The 24,967-nt window shown below is 55.8% G+C and overlaps 4 protein-coding genes across 13 annotated transcripts; 3 read left to right on the top strand and 1 right to left on the bottom strand.

The window, feature by feature from the left end:
• Positions 1–1,302: 1,302 nt before the first annotated feature.
• Positions 1,303–3,729, top strand: IGFALS (insulin like growth factor binding protein acid labile subunit; the record flags this gene model as incomplete). Its single annotated transcript, XM_080353837.1, has 2 exons — positions 1,303–1,318; positions 1,916–3,729. The coding sequence occupies 2 exons, from the start codon at positions 1,303–1,305 to the stop codon at positions 3,727–3,729; spliced, it is 1,830 nt and encodes a 609-aa protein (XP_080209963.1).
• Positions 3,730–5,286: 1,557 nt separating this feature from the next.
• NUBP2 (NUBP iron-sulfur cluster assembly factor 2, cytosolic) lies at positions 5,287–10,065 on the bottom strand. Of its 7 annotated transcripts, none has more exons than XM_080353869.1 (7): positions 10,001–10,065; positions 8,721–9,639; positions 7,774–7,972; positions 7,310–7,464; positions 6,979–7,089; positions 6,612–6,681; positions 5,287–6,020 (listed from the first exon to the last, which is right to left on the bottom strand). In XM_080353869.1, exons 3-7 carry the CDS (start codon positions 7,925–7,927, stop codon positions 5,875–5,877), a joined length of 636 nt encoding a protein of 211 aa, XP_080209995.1. In that variant the 5' UTR covers positions 7,928–7,972; positions 8,721–9,639; positions 10,001–10,065; the 3' UTR covers positions 5,287–5,874. The 7 variants fall into 7 exon arrangements, 6 of the variants coding, with proteins under 6 accessions (XP_080209995.1, XP_080209997.1, XP_080209996.1 ...); XM_080353871.1 differs by having other exon boundaries at positions 8,721–9,024; positions 9,145–10,043; XM_080353870.1 differs by having other exon boundaries at positions 8,721–8,839; positions 9,145–10,043.
• A 274-nt stretch (positions 10,066–10,339) lies between these two features.
• SPSB3 (splA/ryanodine receptor domain and SOCS box containing 3) lies at positions 10,340–18,929 on the top strand. Of its 4 annotated transcripts, none has more exons than XM_080353865.1 (7): positions 10,340–10,439; positions 12,156–12,304; positions 13,908–14,085; positions 14,846–15,033; positions 16,912–17,014; positions 17,502–17,627; positions 17,923–18,929. In XM_080353865.1, exons 1-7 carry the CDS (start codon positions 10,418–10,420, stop codon positions 18,264–18,266), a joined length of 1,110 nt encoding a protein of 369 aa, XP_080209991.1. In that variant the 5' UTR covers positions 10,340–10,417; the 3' UTR covers positions 18,267–18,929. The 4 variants fall into 4 exon arrangements, with proteins under 4 accessions (XP_080209991.1, XP_080209992.1, XP_080209990.1 ...); XM_080353866.1 differs by having other exon boundaries at positions 10,343–10,435; XM_080353864.1 differs by having other exon boundaries at positions 10,416–10,499.
• Positions 18,930–20,135: 1,206 nt separating this feature from the next.
• NME3 (NME/NM23 nucleoside diphosphate kinase 3) lies at positions 20,136–24,542 on the top strand. Its single transcript, XM_080353876.1, has 5 exons — positions 20,136–20,199; positions 20,538–20,668; positions 21,159–21,260; positions 21,585–21,697; positions 22,938–24,542. The coding sequence occupies exons 1-5, from the start codon at positions 20,154–20,156 to the stop codon at positions 23,053–23,055; spliced, it is 510 nt and encodes a 169-aa protein (XP_080210002.1). The 5' UTR covers positions 20,136–20,153; the 3' UTR covers positions 23,056–24,542.
• Positions 24,543–24,967: the final 425 nt, after the last annotated feature.

Genomic DNA, 24,967 nt, shown 5'->3' with positions numbered 1-24,967 from the left:
TGCTCAAGTTAAGTGGTGAAGAGCTGAGCTGTGTGCTGGGGAGATGCCAGACTCCCGCGGTGATGGGTGAGGTGGAAGCATGGTGGGGATGCCCATGGCGTAGGGCTGGTGACAGAGAGCATCCCTGTTCTATCTCCACCTCGGAGACAGGCACAGGTAAATCTGTGGGTGGGAAGAGGTTCAGCAGCAGTAGAAGACACCTGTTCCTGGACCATGGATGTGAACAATGCCAGCCCTCAAGGAGGAATGGGGATACCGGGACATTGGGAAGGGCTGGCCACAGTTTTTCCATCCAGCAGCCACTGGTGCACACAGCTCCTCTCACTGGGGCAGAAGTTACTTTTTTTTTCTTATTTTCTCTTTCCTAGAAAGTGGTAAAAGCTTCTGCAAAAGCCATGCTGAACGCTGGTGGGGAAAAAACCTGGGACACAGAATGAGGTCACCAGCCTCCCTGGGGTGGTTTTGATGAGCTGCCAGGCAGAGAGAGCGATCCACCAGCCCCAGGGCATCGTCTGCTATCATCCCACCACATGTGGGGCTGGCAGAGGAGCTGAGAGGTCTTGGCAGCCATCGACTCCCCAGTGGGACCTGGCCTTTGCTATTCGCTTCCCCTGTGGCACAAAAGCAATAAGCTGAGAGGTGCTGCACCTTCAACACCATCTCCACCCATGAGGCAGATATACCTGCAGGAGGGGCCTGTGGGTTCAGCCACACAGAGAACTTTTTCCCATTTTCCAACACATCTCCCACTTTCACCACCATAAAACCTTGGGTGTTTCAGCCCACATCGCAGTCAGGGTAATCCTCCCAGCCCCCTGTGCAATATGGATGCTGTGAGCCCCTGTATGTTTTTTTCGGGTCCCGATGCTGGGGCTCACCCCAATGTGTCCCCAGCAGGGTGGGGCTGCCCCCTCCATCCCTGAGTGCTCACTGCCCACCAGACTCATCTCCAGCAGGACTGTCCTCATCCAGGACCACTGTTCCCACTACAGCCTGTCCTCCTCAGCCTCTCATTTCACCCCTCGCTTCCAAAGCTGCAATAAAGGCAGTTACAGACTGGGGGGAAAAGCAAGGAGCCCATCCCAGGTCACGCTTGCCCTGACTGCACCATTCTAGGGAGCTCAGCCCCTGTCCCATCACCCCAGCCACACCATTCTGGGGGCTCAGCCCATATCCCATCCCAGCACCAGTGGGGTTAAGCCCAGGCAGGCAGGCGGCTGGACGGGCTTCAAGGTGGTTGCTCCATCCATCCCTGCGCAGTCAGCAGGGCCGGAGAGCAGAGAGGCAGTGCTGCCCGCCACCATGAGCGCAGGCAAAGGTAAGGCCAGGGGGGTCCCCACTCTCCCCCAGTCCAGGGGGGACAGGTGGGGCTGGGAGGGAGACACTACAACTCTGGGGGGGCCTCGCGCTCAAGTTACCCTGAGCTTTTCTCTCCTCTCTGCTGCTAATAAGATATTTTGGGAGCTCCTGTAGCATCTCAGGTCACAAACCTGGACAGGGGTGCAGGGAGGGACGGGGGCTGCAGCACCGAGACCCCTCAGCTCCAAGAAAAAGCAAATTAAAGGGGGGCAGGTGGGGAGGAAGAAGAGGGGGCCGGGGGTGTTGCAACTGGCCTTTCCCCAGGGGAAGGGAATACAGAGGGAGGAATTTCAGGGGTCCATGCGTCTGAGGGGTCTGAGCTGTGGCAGGAATGGGAGGATGGTCCCATGCCCTCTCCCAAAGGCAGATCCAGCCTCTGAAACCTCCTGCAGCTGCCCAGCATGTGTGACGGGCTGGGACTGAACCCTCCATCCACCCACCCACACCTCATTCGGCAGCACAGGCAGCCAGGAGGATCTGGGGGGCTCCTGGAGGGGTCCCATGGGGCAGCCATCATCCCACACTGACAGTGCATCCTTTCCTCTGCACTCCACAGCGGGCATCACCCTCCTGCTCCCCTTGGCCCTGCTGCTGGCCTCTGCCTCTCAGCCCCCCGGGGGGGACACCCCAAAGGACCAGGGGGACGTAGACCCCCCGCGCTGCCCCAGCCCTTGCGCCTGCAGCTTGGATGACTACAGTGAGGAGCTCAATGTCTTCTGCAGCGCCCGCAACCTGACGCGTTTGCCCGAGGATGTGCCCCCCAACGCCAAAGCCCTCTGGCTGGATGGCAATAACTTCACCCTGCTGCCGGCCGCTGCCTTCAGGAACATCTCAGCTCTGGACTTTCTGGACCTGCAGAGCAGCCAGCTGGCTGCTGTGGAGCAGCACGCCTTCCATGGGCTGCGGAGCCTCTACCATCTCCACCTTGAACGCAACCGTCTCAAGCACTTGGCTCCCCACACCTTCCTGCACACCCAGAACCTCGTCTCCCTCAGCCTCAATAACAACTACTTCAGTAAGGTGGAGGAAGGGTTGTTCGCTGGGCTTTCCAACCTCTGGTATCTGAACCTGGGCTGGAACTCACTTGTGGTCCTGCCCGACAAGGTCTTCCATGACTTGCCGAACCTCAGGGAGTTGATCTTGGCTGGCAACAAACTTGCCTACCTCCAGCACCAGCTCTTCTGCAGCCTTACTGAGCTGAAGGAGCTGGACCTCAGCGGGAATGCACTCAAGGGCATCAAGATCAACATCTTTGTCAAGCTGCAGAAGCTACAGAAGCTGTACCTGAACCACAACCAGATCAATGCCATTGCGCCCCGTGCCTTCATGGGCATGAAGTCCCTCCGGTGGTTGGATCTCTCCCACAACCGGCTCATCTCACTGTTTGAGGATACATTTCTGGGCCTCCTGAGCCTGCATGTCCTACGCTTATCCACCAACTCCATCACTAGCCTGAGGCCCAGGACTTTCAAAGACCTCCAGTTCCTGGAGGAGCTGCAGCTGGGGCACAACAGGATCCGAAGCCTGGTAGAAAGGACCTTCGATGGTCTGGGTCAGCTGGAGGTCCTCAGTCTCAACAACAACCAGTTACAAGACATTAGGGCTGGGGCATTCCTGGGGCTGTACAATGTGGCAGTGATGCACTTGTCTGCAAACTGCATCAAGGTTCTCCCTGACTATGTCTTCAAGGGGGTCACCAAGTTGCATAGCCTCCACCTGGAGCACAGCTGCCTTGGCAGGATCTGGGTAAACACTTTCTCCGGCCTGTCCAGCCTGCGGCGACTCTTCTTGCAGCACAACGCCATCTCTGTCATTGAAGACCAAAGCTTCAGTGAACTACACGAGCTCCTGGAGCTTGACCTCAAGCACAACAGGCTGAGCCACCTCTCGTCCCAGCTCTTTGTGGGTCTGAGCAACTTGGAGTACCTCTTCCTCTCCTCCAACCAGCTCCTGGAGATCTCCCAGGACACCTTCAGCCCACTCCAGAGACTCTTCTGGCTCGACCTCTCTCATAACCAGCTGGAGACGCTGGACAACACCATCATCTCGCCCCTGGCCAACCTGCGGTACCTCAGCCTGAGGAACAACTCGCTGGAGACCTTCTCGGTGGGCTTCCTCTGTGCCTCTTTCGCCCTGGAGCAGCTGTGGCTGGGAGGCAACAACTGGCACTGCAACTGCTCCCTGAAGGGCCTGCGGGACTTCTCCCTGCAGCACCCTGTGGTGGTCCCACGTTTTGTGCAGTCTGTGGCTGAGGGGGATGATGCCCATGTCCCCATCTACACCTACAACAACCTCACCTGCCTTCACCCCCCAGCTGTGGCAGGCCTGGACCTCCGTGACACCACCGAGGACAGCTTTGCTCATTGTTGACGTGCGCTGGCCCTTCCCAAGGGACATGCCACTTCTTGGCCATAGCCCCTCACCTGCCACCTCCCTGGCCCTGTCCCCAGCTCGCCAGGGCAGCAGCAGGAGCTCCAGCTCCATGGCCACCCCAGGTCAGCCCAGTGTTATCACCACCTCCGGCTGCCCATCTTGGTGCTGCCACAGCAAGGAGAGCAGTGCCTGTGCAACACTGGGGGCAACAGCTCCCCAGGCTTCAAACGGAAACATTTATCATTTAAATAGCAGCCCCTGGGTCAGTGCAGCCGCTCCCCGCTCCTGTCAGGAGCACAAGCATCTCTGAGCCTTTGGGATGGGGGAAAGCTGCACCCTTAGCCTGGAGCCCTCCCCATGGTGAGGGACATCCCTGCTGGGGCCAGGACTCATCAGTGGGACAAAGCAAAGCACCTTCCTGCCACAGAGCAGCTGGAAAATCCTAAAAGGTCCCCCTGAGCTCCTCAGTAGGTCTAGGGAAGGGAGCAGTTGACTTGCTTTACTCATTCCTTGCACTGGCAGGAGCAGGCAGGACACAGAAAGCTGCACACGTCACTTACCTGATAAATCGTAGCAGACAAATAAACCTTTGGAGCTATCGCAACCCATCTTGTAAGTATGTTTTTTCCAAAGCACTTGCTGCACCCGGCTGGGCTTTCTTATCAGAGCCCCTCAGGGCTGGCAGACGCAGGGTGAGGAGCGCGGGCTCCCCAGGAAGCTGGAGGAGTTTGCAGCAAGTTTTCTGCAAGCCCTGGGTGGGTGGCATGTGCCCAGGGAGGGAGCAAGAGGTCCCCGGCCATCCCACAGAAACCAACAGCCCGGTCATACTCCAGCCCCGCTGCTCAGCTCTCCAAATCCCAGATAAGTGATCAAAGGTCAAACAAAAATTTCCAGGAAAGTTGCACATGGGGAAACCTGGTCAGGTGCGAGTCCTCGCTGCGGGCACAGCACGAACGGGGACAGATGCCCCTCCTCCTCACCTCTAAACAATGCTGCCAGCCATAATTCAGTTTGGTTCGTAGAAATCTGAGATTTCCCCTTTCCTCTCCAGAACAGCACTGCAAGAGCAAGTCCTGAGCCTGGAGAGGGCACCCAGGCAGGAGGGGCTCAGAGTCCAGGAAGGAGGGAAATTAGACATTCATTTGCTTCCCCAGCTTAACTCCAGCCTGCAAGATGAGGACAGGTCCTGCAGGAGCAGCAGCTCTGGGGCCATTGAAGGAGGTTCAAGAGAACAGGACACCAGGAGCAATGAGGCAGGAGCCACCCAGGGACATGGAGAAGCCCCGTGTGTGGCAGGGCTGTGGAGAACAGCATCCTGCAAAGGACAGCCAGGGCCTGCTTTCAGCAAGACAAGGGACTGGCAGGATCTTGAAGCAGGGTGGAAGGAGGAAAGATTTAGCTGAACTTTGGCGAGGAAGTGGGGGAAAGCAGGAAATACCTGGATGTACGTGAAGTGCTCCTAACACCATGACTCACAGCTACAAGGAGGCCTGAAGCCACAGAAAAATGCAAGCCACAGACATGGATTTTAAGAAAAGTATTTACTGTCTGGAACCTTTAAAAATATTCCTGAGTCACGATAATCCCGAGCAGATCAAACAAGGCCTCAAACAAGGCAGGATGCAGACCTCAAACATGTGGTCTGTCTCCTAAAGATGTATTCCTCATGCGAAGCACATGCTGTGCCCTCATCAGCCCGTCAGGAACCAGCGACGTGAGACATCAGAGCGCGGCAGCCTGGCGTGGGTCCACATCAGGGCACCCAGGACGAACGCACCAGCCACCAAACCAAGTACCATATGATCCATCACGCAAGAACAGCAGTAGGAGAAGGCAGCAGCACGTGGAGCCACGATCCAGATGGTCAGTGCCGTTTGGGTTCAGTGAGGGAAAAAACAGTCAATGATGTTTGCCATTGTCGCTGCATCAGGTGATCATCAGATCCAGGAGGATAGAGCGGTGCTTCCCTTTTGGATCGCTGTGAGCAGCACTGATGCTGTGCTTCCCCCTCCCTCCGGCACCCCCACTGAGACAGTTTTATAGTTAAACAGTTTCTGCGTCCCCCTTCCCCACCAGCACGGGCTGCTGGTGGTGCTGCTGGGCCAGGGGCTCAGCCAGCAAGAGTCCTGCTCCGTGCCCTCCTCAGGAGCTCGGCTGTGACGTACCATCCAAGATCTGCTGGGCGATGTGAGCCAAGGCAGGGAAGGCAGCGCTCTTGGGAAACTCTCGGATGAAATCTCTGCCTTCCTCCAAGCTCTGGCTGAGTTGGGGGTCCAGGGGAACACAGCCTGGGGGACAGGAGGAACAGGGAGAGTGACTTGCTCATTGTAAGGCAAAGGCCTGGAGTTGGGATTGAAGAAATACCCTGCCAGAGTTATCTTCAGGAGAAGCGATGGGAAATAGAGCAACCGTCAGTCTCACCAAGTGCTCCAGGAGCTATTTCTCACCTGCGGCTGCTTCCTGTAGGCCCAAGACCCCATCACAGCGCTTCTTGAGACACTCTCACCCCCGATCCCACCCCTGTCTGGAGGACAGGGTTCAGCCCTCAGCACCCATTTCTCAGGGAGGCTCCAGAGCACTTCAGGATGGCTCTCGTGCAACCTTCAGGCTGGCTCACTCTGTCACCACAATGTCAGCAGCGAGTGCAGGCTGCTGATCGTCAATGCCTCTGCTCCAGTGGGGCCAGACACCCACTCCGAGCAGCTTGCGTGGCTGAGAAACAAAGCAATAACCACACCTCACCTCTGAGCAGGTGCCAGGAGCTTGCAGGGACCTGGAGCCCAGCCTGCCTGACCCGTGATGCTGCATCCCTCCACTCAAGCACCTCCACGGAGACATCCCCTCTAACTACAGAGAGCTCTGCTCAAGTGGCCACTCACCTAGGAAGGGGACCCCAGCGTGCCTGGCCAGCTCCTCACCTCCCCCTTTGGAAAAGATGTTTGTGCACTCCTGAAGGAGGAAGAGCAGAAGCAGTTGAGTCACAAACCCACAAACCCTGCACAACACTGCAGGCGCTGCCTGCACGTGAGCAAAGCCAGCTCCCTCCACCTTCCAGCCTCAGGGCACTGCCTTTGCCCTGTCCTTCCCCAGCTCTCTTCAGGAAAGCAGAGCCAGTGGCTTCCAAAGCCAACATGCAGCAGCTCCTCATCTCCCCGGGTCATGGCATTACCCTCATGGTATTTGCTGATTTTTCCACCTGAGGCACCGCATCCTACAACACCCTGACCGCGACCCAAATAAACTCACCGAGCAGTGTGGGCAGACAAAGCCACTCATGTTCTCCACGATGCCAAGAACTCGTAAGCCTGTCTTCTTACAGAACGTCAGCTCTCGCCTCACGTCTCCCACAGCCACGGCCTGTGGGAGAGAGCAAGGGAGGTCAGGGGTGTCTGTCTGTCCAGGCAGACTGTGGGTCTGGAGCAGGCATGCATCAAGTGACAGTTAGATATGTAGAACAAGCAGCCATGGACAGGTGTGTGCAAACACCCACCCTGGGGTGCATATTCTCCCCGTAAACGATGCCTGGAGGCAGGAGTCTGCCTGGGAACTCCAGCACAGCCCGAGCTGGCTGCCCTACCTGGGGCGTTGTGACCAGGATTGCTCCAAGTGGCTTGTAAGGCCGCAAGGCCTCTACAGTGGAGATGTGCTCATCAGATGTGCCTGGTGGAGTGTCCACAATGAGGAAGTCCAGGTCCCCCCAGGCCACGTCAGCAACAAATTGTTTGATTAAAGCTATGGAAATAAAAGAGGCAGAAAAAAAAAAGAAAACCAAACCAGGTTTCAGCAGGTGCCTGGGAGCTGTGGGCCAGGCAGGGCAGGGGTCAGGAGGCAGCTTGTGTGACAAGGGCCTGGGGAGAGATGGCAGAGCTATCTGTCAGCACGTGAGATGTACTCTCCCCATCCAAGTGATCTGAACCCACTCCTGCAGAATAGGAGCCTTGTTCCTCCAAGGAATGACCTGCCCAGAAAAGCCTGGCCCCCAGCAGGAGGGTTCACGGGAGCACTGGAAAGTGGCTACCAACAGCAAAACCCGACTGTTACCATTTTTCTTGGGTCCTCTCCACACCACGGCGTCATCTGGCTTCTCCAGCAGGAAGCCGATGGACATGAGCGAGATGCTCTTGTCTTGGTCCACAAAGACGGGGACCCAGCCGCTGTCACACTGATGCACGTCGTTGTCCTGTACCCTGAACATGCGGGGTATGCTGGGGCCACACAGGTCCACGTCCAGGATCCCCACCTGCGGGCGAGGAGGCAGAGCCCTTCAGACAGGGCTGAGCACTGCGGTAGCACTCGGTGCGCTCCTCCCTGGGGCAGGGGGAGGCAATGCCCCAATTGCAGCTGCTCGCAGCACTTTACAGAAGGGACTCTCTAGCTTAGCAGCTACATTTGAAACACAGTTTCAAAGAAGTGCTTTGAAGTTTGACTGTTCTCCCTGTCTCCTTCCCTGTCAGGAGCATCTCCTGGCTATTTCCAGGCACTTTGGGGAAATCTTTCTGCCAGACATCTGCCAGGATCTAAGTGGAATTGGCTCCACAGAGCCTTTAAAACAAAACAAAACAAACCCAAAACCAAAAAACCAAACCTGTGGAATTCAACTCATCTCATGCCCATACCATTCCTCTTTGTCCCATCATAATGCCACCCTTCAGCTCACCTGCTTCACTCCACAAAGGGAGTGTGTGTTATACCACAAACCAGCCAAGACATTTTTTGGTGCCTTGGCTTTGAAAATAACAATAACAGTGAACCTTGGATGGTTTGAGTCTCTTGGATGAAGGGGAAGTGAACTGCAATTAATTGCAAGGGATCAGGCAAGCATAGAAAAAAAGAAACACTTGAGCTGCTACAACAAACAGCATTTTCACACAAAGGATCTATATGTTTCCCACACAGGACACGTGTACGTAAAGGGCAAGCAAAACCCAGCCCAGCTGGAGGCTGGGAAGGAGAAGATGGAGCCCAGCAGCCCACAGACCCTCGTTCACCTTCTTCCCAGAGTGCCGCAGCGACAGAGCCAGCTCAGTGGAGATGGTGCTCTTCCCCACGCCGCCCTTCCCAGAGAGCACCAGCAGGACGTGCCGCACCCCGGACAGGTTGCTTCTCTCTGCGAGGAATGAGAACAGCAACAAGGCATCATAGTCTCTCCTGGTGTAAACCGGCGGTATCTGAAGGGTCAATGCAGAGACACGGGTCCCTGCTGGGGCTGACAGTGGCTGTCACTGCTCCAAGAAGTCTGGCTTAAGTGTAAGGGAGATGGAGAGAAGAGATGGATGCGCCAGAGCCCTTTTGCTATCAGAAAAGTGATAATAAGAGCAATGACAGAAAACAATCCGTGGGGAGTAAAGGCTTTGTCCTGATGACCCAAGGGACAATTAGGCAAAGCAATAAACACCCACGGGGCCTCGTCACCTTGTGCCTACGCCCGGTTCAGCCCATGCCCTCTCAGGGAATGGCTGGGAAGCTGTTGGTGAGGTCAGGCCCTTGGTGCTTCCTTCCTCCATGCCACACTGGTCACCTCCCTGTGGTCCCATGCTCTGCTCCAGCCTTTCCACTGTTTCTTACTGTGTTGCAAGCGCTGCCCGGGCCTCCACTTTGGGCTCAGCTGCCACATCCCATCGCTGCAGAGCTGAGAGCAGGGAACGCTTAGGGCTGGTTCCCCAGCTTGGGGCTGGACAGGTGGCAGAGGGTCAGACCGGGCGCTCTGGCTGCAGCTGAGCAAACACCACCCACCCGGCCCCGCGTTCCCGGGTGCCTTGTCACTACCGGTCACTGACTCACAGCGCCGCGCCAGGCCAGGCCCGGCGCGCTCCGGCATCACACCGGCACGGGGACCAGCCGCATGGAGCCCGCAACCACCATGGCGGACCTCATCCGCATCTCCACCGACGGTAACGGCGCTCGGTCCTGATAACGGGGAGGGAGGGAAGAAAGGGGACCGGGGCGGGGGAGATGGAGCCCCGCAGGGAGGTGCTCCCGGGAGCTCGGCCCGCTGACAGCGGCAGCCCCACGCCAGGCCCGGCTACTTGGCACTGCCCGCTGCAGGAGCCAGGCCCGGGCCTCCGGCCAGGCCCAGCGCCACCCGCCGGTAACTGGGCCCCGCTGCCTCGGGGCCCCGGCCCAAGCACCGCGGAGCTCCCCTCACCGGGACCCGGGCCACAGCACTCGGCCAGACCCGGGCACCCCAGAATCCCCCCGCCCCACATACGGCCAGTTCCGGCCCGGTGGCACCGAGGAACCACCAGGTCGCGGCCCCATCGCCGCTCACCCCCTGCGACCGCCTCCATGCTGCTACCCGGCACCGTATGCTTCCGCCTTCCGCCGGGTTGAAGCCCCACCCACCAAGACTGGCAGGCGTCATCCCCAATCGCGAGCCGTGCGCTCACCAAGAATCCGTCCCTCCAGGCCTCGCAGCCAATCCAACCCTCTAAGCTCCCGTATCGACAGCCAATGGGCTTAGCGTTTTTCCTCACGGTGCGCACTCGCCCTCTGCACTGGCCGCCCAATGGCGCGGCTCCCCAAGGATTGACGCACGGCCCAGCCAGTGGCCCCGGGCTTTCCTCAGGCACTGCCCCCTCCCTCCTCCTTCCGCTGTGAGTGACAGGGCGATCAGCCATTGGCGAGGAGGTGTGGTGAGGATGTAGCCAATGGGCGCCTGGAAGGCGGTGTCGAGAGGAGATTGTTTATGTACCGGGAGGGAAAAGTAGGTCAGAGCGCGGCGGCAGGGCCGGACCGCGGGGCCTCGGCGGGAAGGACGGGCAGGGCAGGTGGGCCGGGGCGCGGGTGGGACCTGGAGGCTGAATCCCGAGGCCTGGGCCCCGCTGGGACGGGCTAGGCCAAGGCGGGATGCGCGGCCCAAGCGCGGCGGCCTGGGCCGGCCGGGCCTTATCTGCGCGGGCTGGCCGGGCCGGGGCTCCGCTGCCCGCCCTCCGGCGGGGCCGCTTACCCCTGAGCCCAGGCCGGGCCGTCAGGGAGAGGGGACGGGCCGCGGCTTCTCACCATGACGAGCAGGTTCCCCCGCCGGTCGATGCTGGGCAAGCGCTGCCCCAGCGAGCGGGGCTGGCCGTGCCGGGGGCTCCGTGCAGGACCCGGGGCACTGTCACGGTGCCGGGGAGCCCTGGGGCAGCTCTCGGGGCTGCCCGTCGGGGGCAGCTCTTGGGTCGGAGCGCAGAGGGGCGGCTGGAGTGGGTGGGACCCGTCTGGCGGGTGCTGTGCTGCTGTGGGTGCTGGGGAAGGGGGGTTGTGGTGTGGTTTTCAGTTCTTTCCCAACGTGGCTGTGTGTAGCAGAGGTGAGAGCCCCCTGATCTTGGCGGGTGGGATGCTCAGGGCTCTTCAGAGCATCCCTGGGCACCTGCACAGCCGGCTGTGGTTTGGCCTGTCCCTCTGCTGGAGCTGCTGGCCCACCAGGGACTGAGGTGCAGGAGGAGCAGGCATGGGTGCTATGTGGTGCACACCAGGACAGGGCTGACACCCTGCACGTTTGCAGGGTTTGTGTGTGCTCAGGGCTGACCTGGTGCGCCAGAGTGGGTGTGCAGAGCAGGGAGGCAGCTGGAGAGGGGGAGCGGGTTCAAGAGATGGGAAGGGGTCACAGCCCTGTGGGTGTCTCTTGGTGGGGAGTATTTTTCTGCAAATGTCAGCTTTGGGGGAAATGATATTGGGTGTTGAGGTTCTCCCATCACATCCAGTGTAATGCTCCCCTGTGGTGGCTGGGAACTGGTGGGGTCTGTTAGGCTGAACACAGGAAAGGAGCTTATTAGCATCCTTGTTTCAGTCAGGAGACAGGCAGCTGCTTCGCTTCTGTCTGTTACACGAGGCAAGTCAGGACAGGTCTGTGAAAAGGCTGTTTTCCCTTCAGTGAGAAAGAAAGTGGTCTCTCCCGCACTCCAAAGGCTGAGAGCAGGCAGTTGCCTGAAGGTGGACAAACAGCCTGCCCTACAGACAGAGAAACAGCTTGGCCATGCAGAGTGGTGGAGACAGCTGAGCAGTGCAGCTGGAGCCCAGGCAGCTGCTGGAGAGTGACCAGGTGCCAGGGAGGCTGTGCCTTGGTGGCTGGCAGCCCTGACACTCTCCAGGCCAGCGGTAGGAGGTGGATGCTGAATCCATGTGTTGCGGAAGGGGCAACTGCTGCTGCCACTGGGTCTTGGGAGCATTTCTGGTGGCCAGTTGAACACCTAGGCTCGGGCAGAAGTCAACTCTGCATGGAGAAAGAGGCTGAAGTTTGCAGGGGCTTGTGATACAGGATGAACTTATTTGCATCAGTTTATCCATTGATGGGGCCTGTGCAGATGTGGTTCATGCTGATCTGTTCCTGGGAGTGCTATGGTGACACGGGGGAGGCTGTTTCAGAGGGCAGAGCCTGGTGAATGGTGGGTGAAAGTGGGACGTAGCTGCTGTGTGTAACCTCCTTTCCCTCACTCCTCCAGCTTATCTCTCTCGGAACAGCATGGCGCGACGCACGCGGAGCAGCAGGGCCTGGCACTTTGTCCTGAGCGGGGTGCGGCGCGAGGCGGACACCCGGGCAGTCGCCTTGGCCACTGGTGCACGTGGCTGGGGCTACGACTCTGATGGGCAGGTAGGCTGATGCTTGGGTGGCGTTGAAACAGCACAAGGGAACTTTACTCTCCCCTAACAGCAGGCACTTACTTAAGGTCTAAGCAGCCAGTACTTGAGCATGCAGAACTGGCCAAAATCACAAGAGATTTAATAAAATGTACAGGCCATCTAACGAGCCTCCTCCAAGCTCTGGCTTGGGGCTCCCAGCACATCTTCCCAAGGCAGAGAAGGCGAAGCTGCCCATGGTCCACACCCCAGTCATGCATCACAGCTCTGTGCTGTGTCAGTAGCTGAGCCAGGGAGCTGATGGGTATTAAGTAAAATGCACTTTTAAATGTATAAAGTGTGTGTGTTGTATGTAAACTACACACAATATTTTTAAAAATACACTTTAAGTACTCATCTAAAGATGTGTTTAAATTGGCTTAGTTCTCCAGTCTGGCTTGCTGCATGGCTGTGCTAACTTCTGGTCTTTGTGTGGCTGTTAGATGGTGGTGGAGGGAGTGGGGCTGCTTGAGTCTTTTCTCAGCAGTCAGAGTAGCGTTTTGTTTCTGCAGTAATGCGAATGACCAGATTTCTATATAGCAGTAGTTAGGAAGGGCAAATTAAAGACAGAAATCAAGCTTTTAGATCTGCAGGCTGGAGGAGTGGGCAGTACATAAATGTTAGTCATTTGTAGTCCCACTATCTTAGGTAGCTACAAGAACATGAGTTTAAAGGATTTTTGTCTTCAAATACTGCTTACGAAGTCTGTCATGGGGGTCAATAATGAGCAGGTACACCTGACTGGCATGTAAACCCAGAGTAGTTAACTGCAAGCTGTGGTAAGATACTCCATTAGGTGGCAACAAGCCTCCCAAAACACAGGGAGTTGAGATGAGGCTTTGACTCTTAGAGCATGCAGTGCAGGGACACTTCAGTCTCTTTGCACTTGGGAATAGTAAATCAAGTTTTTGTGTTCATACATGAAAGTAAACAAAAGCCTTTTAATCCTTCTGTAGGTGCCCTGTGGGCCTGTCTGCAGCACTGGCTGGCGTGAGGAGCGGCAGCCGTACTGCTTAACTGGTTCCTCTTTGTTCTGCCCTCTCCCCTGCATGGCCTCCTGTCCCTTTTCCTCCTTGTCTTGTTTGCCTCTTTCTCTCCTCTGGCAGCTCCCATGCTCTCAAGAGTGGTGATTTTCAGCTATGTGCTCTGCTTTTGTGGTGCCTTGGCTGGGGTCTCCAGCTGGCTGTAACCTGCCCATTGAAAACTGTAGCTTTAGCACAGAGTTTGCTTAAAAATGTTTGTATTAGACTTGGGCTGTCACGCTGCTTGCCCGCTGTGACAGCTTCTTGCCCCTGGAAGGCACAATGAACACACCCGGTGCTGAGAGGTCTCTGCAGCTCAGACAGATTGCTGGCCAGGTCCCAAAGCAGAGTAATTTGACTGGCACAGCTCCTTGCTTCCCAGTGTGGTGGGCCAGGCTGGGCCATGATGCAGCTGTGCCACCACCGACTCCCACACGAGCCTGGGGACCTCCCCACACAGCTCTGTGGCGTGCCAGAGCTTGTTGACCTCTGCCAGCCCAGCTCCCCAAGCCTGGGGGATGTTCAGTAGTGACTGTTCTCTGCTCTCCCCGGCAGCACAGTGACTCAGATTCGGAGCCAGAATTCTCCTCTCTCTCACCCTCCATCCCAAGTGCCATCCCTGTGACCGGAGAGTCCTACTGCAACTGTGAGAACCAGAGCGAAGTGCCCTACTGCTCCAGCCTGCATGCCCTCCACCGCGTCAAGGACTGCCAGTGCGGCGAGGAAGATGAGTGTAAGGAAGGGGCTCCCCAGCTACCTGCCATAGTCCTTTGGGGTTTGAGGTGGGTGCAGTCCTGGCCTGGTGGCATGGACTGCACCCCTGCATGGATCCTTCACTTTCCATGGGGACCCTTATCTCTGTCCCTGTGTGCGGTGCTCCTTTATATCTGAAGGCTGTGTAGAATCTAGCAACATGTTTCAAGGGTTAAGTGCTGAACTTGTTAACACATCAGCATTCACCTCTGGGGACCTGCTTTCAGATCTGGCTGAGGCCACAAGTGAAACCAGCCCTTGTGGTTACAGCCCTCTTGCTGCCCATCCCTGGTATGGCTGGCAGGGTGCCCAGCCAGAGTGCTCGAAGCAGAGGGGAGAGGCAGGCAGAGGGTGGGCTTGGACTGGCTGAGAAAGTCCATGGTGTAGTGGAGCTGCCCTGTGAGCCTACGAGAAGTGTGGGAAGGAAAGAGGCTCCGCCTGGGTCTGCCAAGGCTCATGTTGGCCAAAATGGGGACTGGTTAATGCTGACAGTTTGGGGTTAAGGACACTGAACTGTCCCTGGTGTGACACTGCAGAATAGTTCAGGCCTTAAACAACCTGCCAATATGCACAGCTTATGATTTAACCTCTTATAAGGTAAAACCAACCAAACAACAACAACAAAAAAAAAGAAAACCCCCCGACCAGCCTTAAAAATAAATGCCCATGTGTGCTTTGGCTTGGAGTTGGCTCCCTGAGGGCCTTTGCCCATCCTTGTCCCCTCTCTGCTTCCTGAGCAGATTTCGACTGGGTCTGGGACGACCTGAATAAGTCGACGGCCACCCTGCTGAGCTGCGACAACCGCAAGGTGAACTTCCACATGGAGTACAGCTGCGGCACTGCTGCCATCCGCGGGAACAAAGAGCTGGCAGACGGGCAGCACTTCTGGGAGATCAAGATGACCTCCCCGGTCTATGGCACAGACATGGTATGTGGGGCAGAGTTGCTTATGGGCACAGAGAAATGTTCATTGTTCTTTGAATGGGGACTGGGAGAATTGAGTACTGCCTGCTGGAGGAGATAATCATATTTGAGGTCATCTAAGGAACCTGACTGTGCACAATTCCATGGGACCTGATGGTCTCATCCACGGTCCTGAGGGAACTGGTGTATGAAGTTGCTGGGCCACTATCCATCATACGTGAAAAGTTGTGGCAGGCTGATAAAGTTTCCAGTGACTGGAAAAGGGGAAACGTAACTGCCGCCTTTAAAAAGGGAAAAAGGAAGACCTGAGGAACTGCAGGCTTGTCAGTCTCACCTCCGTGCCTGGCAAGATCATGAAGCCGATCTTCCTGGAAACTAAGCTGAGGCATATGGAAAATGCAGAGTTGACTAGTGACTGCCAGCATGGCTTTGCTAAGGGCAAATTGTGTCTGACAAATTTGGTGGACTTCTATGATGGGGTTACAGCATTGGTGGATAAGGGAAGAGCAAGTGACATGATCTACCTGGGCTTGTGCAAAGCATTTGGTGCTGCTCCACACGACATCCTTGGTTCTAGAATGGAGAGACATGGGTTTGACAGGTGGACCACTTGGTGGATAAGGGCTGGATGGTCGCACTCAAAGAGTTGTGGTCAACAGCTTGATGTCCAAGTGGAGTCCAGTGATGAGTGGCGTTCCTCAGGGCTCTGCACTGGGACTAGTATTATTTAACATCTCTGTTGGAAATGTGGACAGTGGGATCAAGTGCACCCTCAGCAAGTTTGCAGATGACACCGAGCTGAGTGAGGTGGCCGACACAGTGGAGGGAGGGGATGGCATCCAGAGGGACCTAGACAGGCTTGTGAGGTGGGCCTGTATGAACTTCCTGAAGTTCAAAAAAACAAATGCAAGGTCCTGGTCGTGGGTGATGCCAGAAATTGATACAGACAGACTGGAGTATGAAGAAATTGAGAGCTTCCCTGAGGAAAAGGACTTGGGGGTGCTGGTGGCTGAAAAAAGCTGGACATGAGCCAGCAATGTGCACTTGCAGCCCAGAAAGCCAAATTGTTTCCTGGGCTGCATCAAAAGCACTGTGGCTAGCTGGTCGAGAGATGGGATTCTGCCCCTCTGCTCTGGTGAGACCCCACCTGCAATTGGAGTTGTGGGGTCCTCAGCACAGCAAAGACCTGTTGGAGCAGGGCCAGAGGAGGCCACAAAAGTGGTCTGAAGCTGGAACAGCTCTGCTGTGGGGACAAGCTGAGAGAGTTGGGGTTGTTCAGCCTGGAGAAGAGAAGGCTCTGGGGAGACCTGATTGCAGCCTTTCAGTACCCATAGCAGGGCCTACAAGAAAGCTGGAGGGAGACATTTTGCAAGGGAATGTAGTTTTTGGATGAGGTGTTATGCCTTTGAAGTAAAATACGGTAGATTTAGATTAGATATAAGGAAGAAATTCTTTACTGTGAGGGTGGTGAAGCACTAGAACAGGCTGCTCAGAGAAGGTGTCGATGCCCCATCCCCAGAAGTCTTTAAGACCAGGCTGGATGGGGCTTTGAGCAACCTGGTCTAGTGGAACATGTCCCTTCTCATGGCACAGGTTTTGGAACTAGATGGTCTCTTAAAATGTATTGCAACCCAAACCATTCTTTGAACAGGACAGCAAGCTTCTCCAGCAGTTCAGCTGCACCTTCTCACTTGGGAAAGGGAACTGGAGCCGGGAGCCTTCAGCTCCGGCATGAAACCTCTGACTTGGCTTCGCCAAAACCTCTGGGTGTTTTGGACTGTGCCAAGTAAAGGAGGGGAGAGCTGGAGGTGGAGTTTCAGTTGTGTTTTGTTACTTGCAAACACACTAAGCTTGTGCTGTTCTTTCTGGCCTTGCCTCCCAGATGGTGGGAATCGGGACATCAGATGTGAATCTGGACAAGTATCGCCACACCTTCTGCAGCCTGCTGGGCAAGGATGAGGACAGCTGGGGACTGTCCTACACAGGTAACGCAGGCAGGGCAGTGGCAGAGGGCAGGATAGTTGGGAAGGCAACAGCAGGCCTAAGCCTTGTCCTAAGAGAGGGAGAATTAAATGGTATGAATGAGACTGAGGCCAAAAAGGCCACCAGGCCTGTGAGTCCCCTTGTTAAGGAGAACCAGAGTGGCTGCCTGTAGCTGCAGTGCTTGGAGTGTCTCACCTTGGCTGCGTTTTGCAGAGCCCTTAGAATGGGTGCGTGAACCCCCAGGGTGCTGAGGCAGCTGGTTGCACGTCGCTGATTGGGGGTTTCAGTGCCACTGCCTGCGCTCTGGTATTGCAAAACCTCAACTTTCCCCTTTTCATCACCACTCTGGGGTGAGTGGGCAGGGATCAGGCACGGAGGGATTTTTTAGGCACTGAGCAAGGCTGAGCCAGTAAGAACTTGGAGTGTGGGAGTTGGGATGAATTTGTAGAGTGCAGGCTTTCCACTGAGTGACTTGACTTCTGTTTTAAGGGCTACTGCATCACAAGGGAGACAAAATAAGCTTCTCTTCAAGGTTTGGCCAAGGTTCCATCATTGGGGTGCACTTGGACACGTGGCACGGGACACTCACGTTCTTCAAAAACCGCAAGTGCATTGGTAAGAGCGAGGGCAGCTTCTGCGGGCAGAGGGGCCGGGGGGAACAGCGCAGCTTTGGCTGAACTCAGTCTGGCTGCAGCAGGGCTGCCGGAGAAAACACTGGCAAAGTAAAAGACCAAGGCACGAAGCAAGTGGGAGGAAGGATAAGCTTGGTTTTTAATAGGTTGGGATTTCAAAAGTCTGTTTTCCAAGCACTTTCCAACAGCTCTATAGTTAATATGATCAGGGTAGCTGGGAGGAGTGAGGTCACCTCATCAAAACTAATGCAAAAGCCCCTTGATGCTGTCCCCCACAGGGGTTGCAGCCACAAAGCTGCAGAACAAGAAGTTTTACCCCATGGTGTGCTCGACAGCAGCCAAGAGCAGCATGAAGGTGATCCGCTCCTGCGCCAGCTGCACGTCTCTCCAGTATCTCTGCTGTTACCGCCTGCGCCAGCTCCTGCCCAACTATGTGGACACGCTGGAGGTGCTGCCGTTGCCACCGGGACTCAAGCAGGTGCTACACAACAAACTGGGGTGGGTCTTGAGCATGAACTATAGCACATCAAAGCCTTCCTCCTCCTCCTCGGGAAGCGACTCAGACAGTTCCTGTGGCTCAGACGCAGAGGCCTGCCAAAGGAAGAGGTGCAGGAGGACATAATGTCTCTGCAGATGAACTGCTGTGAGGGAGTTGGGTGGGGTTTTGTTCTGCCGCCTGCAAGGGCTGGCCGGGCCTGATGCACCTCTTTCTTCATGGGGACTTCCATTTCTATTTGTTTGCAAAGATTTCTCTTAAGTGGCTGGAAATCTTTAGCCTAAACATCCATCACATGCATAGAAAAATACCTGTAGACTTACAGAGGTCCCAGCTCTGTGAAACTGGTAAACTGCAGCCAGATAGCTGAGCTTTGTCTCCTGACTTTGCTATCAAAGCCATCGCCTTTTCCCGAAGGATCCCTCTTCTTTGCAGACTCTCATCAGGGCCAAGATTTAAGGTGCCCTCCTGGTTTCACAGTGTATTTGACTCTAGTCATATAATGGACTTGACTCATCAAAATACAAAATCGAAGACCAGCCCCCTCCTCCTAACTACTGTGTGTTGGTTTGGTATCTGCGATGAACTCGTCACACTACGATCTCGTAGCAGTGCGTGGGGAAACAGATTCCTAGAGCTGCATCTGCGTCGCTGTTGTGAAAAAGCAGTTGCCTAAACGAGCCAAGCTCTCGAGCCCCCTATGACTTTAATTGCTTTGCATGTTGGCTCCTTCTGCTTTTCCTCTATCAAAGACTGTATTAAACTGTAATAATAAAAGTAGAAACTGTCTTTTGTTCCTCTTATGGCCCGTGATGGCAGGAATCTGAAGGTACTTGTCAAAAATAGCCATGTTAGCACAGCCACTGGCCTTTTCCTCTGCTCCTATTCCAAACCTGCAAAGGTTCTGGTAAGGCTATTTGCACCATGGTAATTCCATGCTGAGCCACACAACTCAGTGCCTTTCTTTCCCACACCACAAATCTTTAAGTGAAGATGGCATAAAAGGACCTGGGGATGTTAGTTGATGGAACATGAGCCAGCAGTGTGCCCAGGTGCCCAAAAAGGCCAACAGCACCCTGGCTTGTACCAGCACTTATGCGGTCAGCAGGACCAGGGCAGTGACTGTACCCCTCACTGATGAGGCTGTACCTCAAATAATGGGTTCAGTTTGGGGCCCCTTACTACAAGACCCTGAGGTGCTGGAGCAAGTTCAGAGAAGGGAAGCGAGCTGGTGAAGGCTCTGGAGCTCAAGTGTGATGGGAGCGGCTGAGGGACCTGGGGGGTTCAGCCTGGAGAAAAGGAGTTGAGGGGAGATCTTATAGCTGTCTGCAACTGCCTGAAAGGAGGCTGTAGCATGGAGGGTATTGGTCTCTTCTCCCAAGTAACAAGCAATAAGACAAAAGGAAATGGCCTCAAGTTGCTCCAGGAGGTTTAGATTGGGTATTAGGAAAAATTTCTTCATGGAAAGGGCTGTCGGGCACTGGAACAGGCTGCCCAGGGCAGTGGTGGAGTCACCATCCCTGGAGGGGTTTGAAAAGATGTGTACATATGGCTCTTAGGGACATGGTTTAGTGCCAGTTTTAGGTTAATGGGTGGACTCTGTGACCGTGAGGGCCTCTTCCAACCAAAATGATTCTGTGATTCTGTGGCTCTTGCTTCTCTGGTGCCAGGCTCTGAATGAGATGCTTAGTGGGGCAGGACAGGCTCTGCCACCCGCCCGTACCCGTGCTGCAGCACCAGGAACAGCCTCGCTGGGCTGCTGCTCAGGAACTCACCCAGGTACGGGCAGACGAAGGCAGAAGTTTCCGCCCGGGACCGCGTTGCTCGCTCCCGCCATGGGAAGCGCCAGCCCCGCCCGTTGCCATGGGAACGACGGAAGCGACCTCGCTCTCGGCCCCGCCGCTCCTCGGCCCCAGCACGATCGTTCCGCCGGAGGCGGGTGTGGGGCCGGCCCGAGGGCGCGGGGAGCGCGGGGCGGGGCAGGGGGGCGGCCCCTTTAAGAGCGGCGCCGCCATGATCTGCCTGGTGCTGGGCCTCTTCGCCGGGCTCTTCCACAGTGGTGCGAACCGCGGCGGGACCCCTGTGTCCCCGCGCCTGAGGGGCCGGGCCGGGCCTCCCCGCTCCCTCTGCGGCTGAGAGTCCGGGGCTGGGGTCCCCTTTGTCACCCCCGCGGCTGAGTGGCCGGGCCAGTCTCCCTTTGTTGTCCCCCTTCCGCGGGCTCGGGGCCGGGCAAAGACCCCTCCCTTGTTCCCCACCCCCCGTGGTTGGAGTCTGGGGCCGGGCAGGGACTCCCCCATTCTCCCCCTTCCTCGTGGCTTCTCGGTACCCGCTTTTCCCCCCGCGGCTGAGGGCCAGGGTTGGGCTCCTTCCCCCCTCACGCCTCGGCTCTCCCCGCAGCCTGCGGCGGGGCCGATGAACGCACCTTCGTGGCCATCAAACCAGACGGGGTCCAGCGACACCTGGTCGGGGAGATCATCCGGCGGTTCGAGAGGAAGGGCCTGCAGCTGGTGGGGCTGAAGCTGCTGCAGGTGAGCAGCCCGGCCAGGGCTGCCGGAGCTGGGGGGTCCCTTGGTGCCCAGGTGGGAGCAAAGCCTCTGTGGCTCTCCTGGTGAATCCCAGGGGGTTTCTGCTTGTCCCCCAGCTTGTGCAGCCTGCTGTTGTCACTCGGGCAGCAGGTCCTTGCAGGTCAGAGGGGTGCTGGCACCCACGTGCCTACGCTGCTTCTGGAGGGTGATTTCCCGCTGTGCGGATCATGCATGCCCTTTGCTATCTGTGCTCCAGGGCTCTTGTATGTTGTTGTGCTAAGCTGGCTGGTGTTGCTCCTCTGACCCAGAAACTTCTCCCGTCCCTATGTCAGGCCTCAGCAAAGCAAAGCCATTTAATTCCTGGAAGTGAGTGTCTGTCCAGGAGCTTAATTGGAACATGTCCTATCCAGCTTTAATCACCTCCCTCAGGTGTAGACCTTGCCCAAATCGCATCCACTCAGAGCAGACTAAGCTTTGTGCTCTTTGTGCTCAGGCCTCAGAGGAGCTGCTGAAAGAGCACTACATCGCGCTTCGTGACCGTCCCTTCTACAGCCGGCTGGTGAAGTACATGAGCTCTGGGCCTGTCGTGGCCATGGTGAGTGCTGGCCAGGTCCTCCTGAACCAAGGAACAGAAAGTGCAAAGAATAAGAAGCATTGGCTTATGGTACGATGAAAACAAGCTGGCCTCTCTTTTCAGTGGGCCTCTTGAAGCCATACTGAATTGCAGGAACGTTTTCTGTGGTAAAGTAAATTCAGAGACAGTTTTTGATTATTTTCCAAAATGAATTTTTGAAGACTATTTACAGAGAGATCCTTTCTTGTCTCTCACCCAGGTGGATCAGGTAGGGAATTTTGAGGGCAGATGATAGGACGTGCTATGGGAGTGGTGGAAGCTGATTCTTGTTTTGCTATCACATAGGTCTGGCAGGGCCTGGATGTGGTCAAGACAGTTCGCATGATGATTGGGGAGACTGACCCAGCCGAATCCAGGCCTGGCACCATCCGAGGAGACTTCTGCGTTGAAGTCAGCAAGTGAGAGCTTCGGTTTCTCATTCCCTCAGTATTTCTGGGCATCCTGTCTCGGGCTTCCTGTGCAAGGCCTGCCTGAGCCACATGAATCTGCATCAGCAGAGCAGAGCTGCTCCCTTCTGTGCTCAGATCTGAGCTGTCTGACAGCTTGCAGAGCAGCTCTGGCAGGAGGAGCTGACTCTCTGCCTCTGGGGCTGGTTTAGCCAGAAGGAAGAGCCTGGGTTTGTGTCTTTCCTGCCTCCTGAGGCCTCCTCTGTTGGAAGCAGGTGGGGCTTGCTTGTCTGTTGCTCTGGAGAATCAGGACTGTAAGGCTGTGAAGAAGGAGGAGCCCTCTAAGCCCTTTCCTGGGGGAGCAGGGCACCTGGAGAACTGCTTCAGCTCCACTGGGCATCTGAGTCAGTAACAAAAGCCAAGCAGGAGCTCTCTGTGCCTCATGGCTCTTCACTGGTGAAGATCTGCTGGCTGTGACCGTGGGTGGCTGCAGCCTAGCTGGTGGTAGACACCGCTTTTATGGAATGCTCCTGGCCTAGGTATCTGTTCTGTGGTATCAGATACCAAACCTGCTGCAGTGGGCCTTCTTTGACAGATGAAGGGAGGGGAAATCTGGGGGCAAAACTTGAATTCTGACATAAAATCAAGGTAAACCCCAAATCAACAACCACTTGCAGTTCTTCCTGTAGCAAACATGAAATTCAACAAGGGCAAATGCTGGATTTTTCACCTGGGACATGGCAACCCTGGCTGTGCCAGGGGAGGTTTAGGTTGGACACTGGGAAAAGGTTCTTCACCCAGAGGGTGCTGGAGCACTGGAACAGGCTCCCCAGGGAGGTGTCACGGCCCCAAACCTGACAGTGTTCAAGAAGAGACTGGACAATGCCCTCAGACACACAGTGTGAACTGTGGGGTTGTCCTGTGCAGGGACAGGAGTTGGACTCAATGATCCTTGTGGGCCTCTTCCAACTCAGGACATTCTGATTCTGTGAAGCAAATGGCTCCTCATCATAGGAGGAAGGAGTGCAGAGAACTGGCAGCTTCTGCACATCCATGACCTAAGCCATGTTCAGTGTAACCACAAACAGCCCCTGAGTGGGAAGGAGGGGGGCTGCACGGTGGGGAAGAATATCATAGGATGTAGCTGGCTCAATCAGTTTAATCAAATCTGTGAAGATGAAACTTTCCAAACTGCAGCTTCCCTCTCCCACATTTCTCTGCTTGGAGCTGATCCCTCTCTTCTTCCCCACAGGAATGTGATCCATGGCAGTGACTCGGTTGAGAGTGCCCGACAGGAGATCTCCCTCTGGTTCCGCCCAGAGGAGCTGACTTGCTGGGAGGACACAGCTGAGCACTGGATCTATGCGTGAGAAGCACAGCCTTAGGGCAGTATGTGTTCCTGAGTGGGCACGGGGCATTTCCATCCATTTCATTGCAGCTGCCTGGGCTGGTTGTGGATCCTGCTGCAGCATCATGTGCTGTGGGAGTGTCAGTTCTGTGTGTGTGGATGGAGGGGTTCTGGGAGCTGGTCTCTGTGTGTAACCCTGTGGTTCAGCTCCCTGCAATAGCAGCTATTTATTTTTTTCTCTCTCTGCTATAGTAAGTAGTTGGTGCTTTTGCTCTGTTTGCTGCAGCATCTTAAATCCCAAATAGCTCAAGTTGATTTATTGATGCGAAAACTGGGCTCTGTGCCCATTCCCGTATGTTCTTAGACCTGCCTGGCACTGGAGAACGTGTGCTTTTCACCACTGGGAGAGATGCAGTGGTCACTACAAAGTGATGTGATTGATATAATCTACTTGCATTTTTACAAGGTTCTTTACCAAGGGCTCTTAAAGAATTCAGCTGCTATTGAATAAGGGGGTAAGTTGCCCTGTGGGGTAGGAGCTTGTTCCAAGAGAAAGAATGCAGGGCAGGACAAACCACTCTCTCTGCCTTGGTGGAAGTGCTGTGTGCCAGGGCTGGCACAAATTCACCTGGCTTCAGACATGATTAGCGAGTCTGTGGAAGGATGATTCACCAAATGCTGTTAAAAGCACAGTTTTTCTTGCTCTGGTTCCTGGCTGTGGCTGCTGGGAGCACGGAAGCAACTTCTCTGGTTCTGTGGGCCTTTGCTGCTGGCTGCCTGGCCCCAGCCTGACCCAGCTCGGTCGTCTCATGCTGTACCTCCACCAAGACTGACGTGTGCTAGTGAAGCCGCAGCGCTGTGCAAACCACAGGGATAGAAGGGAGTGAGGTGAAGAAGGATTTGTAGACTTGGGGCTTAGGAGGACTATTTAGTCCTCTGTTGTGCACAGTGCATGCTGTGGAGTCCTGGCACCAAGCTCTGGGAGATCTCAAGGTCTTTCTTGTTTGGTTGTGGAGTTTCCTGCTGGGAGGGTTTCTGGACCAGCTGGACACCACCTTGAACCTGCTGTGAGCTGCTCCTGGAACATCAAACTCCTCTGAGCTGCCTTGTGTCTCAGCTCTCTGTGCAGCCTTGCTGGAACGTAAGGGCAGGGACAGCAACGCTGCACCTGCTGTAGAACAGGCACGATCTACAGTCAAACCCAGGGAATGAGGTCCCCCAGCGTTCTCCTCCGTGTAGGCTGAGACGTTTTGCCCATGCCCTAAAAGCCTGTCTCTCTCCCTGGCTCCCCAGATTTGCAGCTGCTGGGGAATGAGTGCAGGTCTCCAAGGTCGGAGAGGAAATTCACCCCTGCTCCCTGCTCTGGGCTGGCCCTGTGGCTGCTGGGGTTGAGCCAGGAAGCACCAACACTGACACAGGAATGAGCACTAAGGGGACAGAGCTTTTTTTTTAGCTGCCCCACTGCCGCAGTCAGAGCTCCTCCTGCCCTTGAGGCCCTCTCCAGGTAGCTGGTTAAAGCTCTTGAGTACGTGACAGATTGATTGTTCCCATCACTCACCCATGTGCTTTTTCATAATAAATTCTGCAGTCCAATCATCTCTCCCACTGATTATTTCTCCAAGGATGGTGAGGGCAGAGCGGGTGGTGGCTGATGCCTGGGTGCCTTTTGGTGTGCTGAGGGTGATGTGAGCAAGTGTTGGTGGCAAAGCAGCTTTGCTGATACTGGGTCGCCACTCACTGCCCTGCTGCTGCCATCTTGCCACATGATGGCTGCCACAGGTATGCGGGTGGCACCTGTGGCGGAGCGCAGCCTAGGGAAGGGCCAAGGCAGAAACTGTCCAAAGCAGAAATTGCCTTTTGTTCCTCTTATGGCTCTTGAAGGCAGGAATCTGAAGGCACTTGTCAAAAATAGCCATGCTAGCACAGCTACCAGC

Source organism: Nesoenas mayeri, assembly GCF_963082525.1.
Source record: "Nesoenas mayeri genome assembly, chromosome: 15".
Lineage (NCBI taxonomy): Eukaryota > Metazoa > Chordata > Aves > Columbiformes > Columbidae > Nesoenas > Nesoenas mayeri.
Note: the sequence above shows the minus strand (reverse complement) of the source record. Positions and strands in the feature narration are given on the sequence as shown.

Bases quoted from the DNA above. Each gene is read 5' to 3' on its own strand.
- NUBP2 (XM_080353868.1), bottom strand. The intron at 7,090-7,309 runs GTAGGGCAGCCA...TCTCTCCCACAG, and splicing joins TCCTGGTCACAACGCCCCAG to GCCGTGGCTGTGGGAGACGT. The intron at 6,021-6,611 runs GTGAGTGGCCAC...CCTGTCCCCCAG, and splicing joins CGCTGGGGTCCCCTTCCTAG to GCTGTGTTCCCCTGGACCCC.
- NME3 (XM_080353876.1), top strand. From the start codon at position 20,154: ATGATCTGCCTGGTGCTGGGCCTCTTCGCCGGGCTCTTCCACAGTG. The intron at 21,261-21,584 runs GTGAGTGCTGGC...GCTATCACATAG, and splicing joins CTGGGCCTGTCGTGGCCATG to GTCTGGCAGGGCCTGGATGT. The intron at 21,698-22,937 runs GTGAGAGCTTCG...TCTTCCCCACAG, and splicing joins TTCTGCGTTGAAGTCAGCAA to GAATGTGATCCATGGCAGTG.
- SPSB3 (XM_080353864.1), top strand. From the start codon at position 10,418: ATGTACCGGGAGGGAAAAGTAGGTCAGAGCGCGGCGGCAGGGCCGGAC. The intron at 12,305-13,907 runs GTAGGCTGATGC...TCTCCCCGGCAG, and splicing joins GCTACGACTCTGATGGGCAG to CACAGTGACTCAGATTCGGA. The intron at 15,034-16,911 runs GTATGTGGGGCA...CTTGCCTCCCAG, and splicing joins CGGTCTATGGCACAGACATG to ATGGTGGGAATCGGGACATC.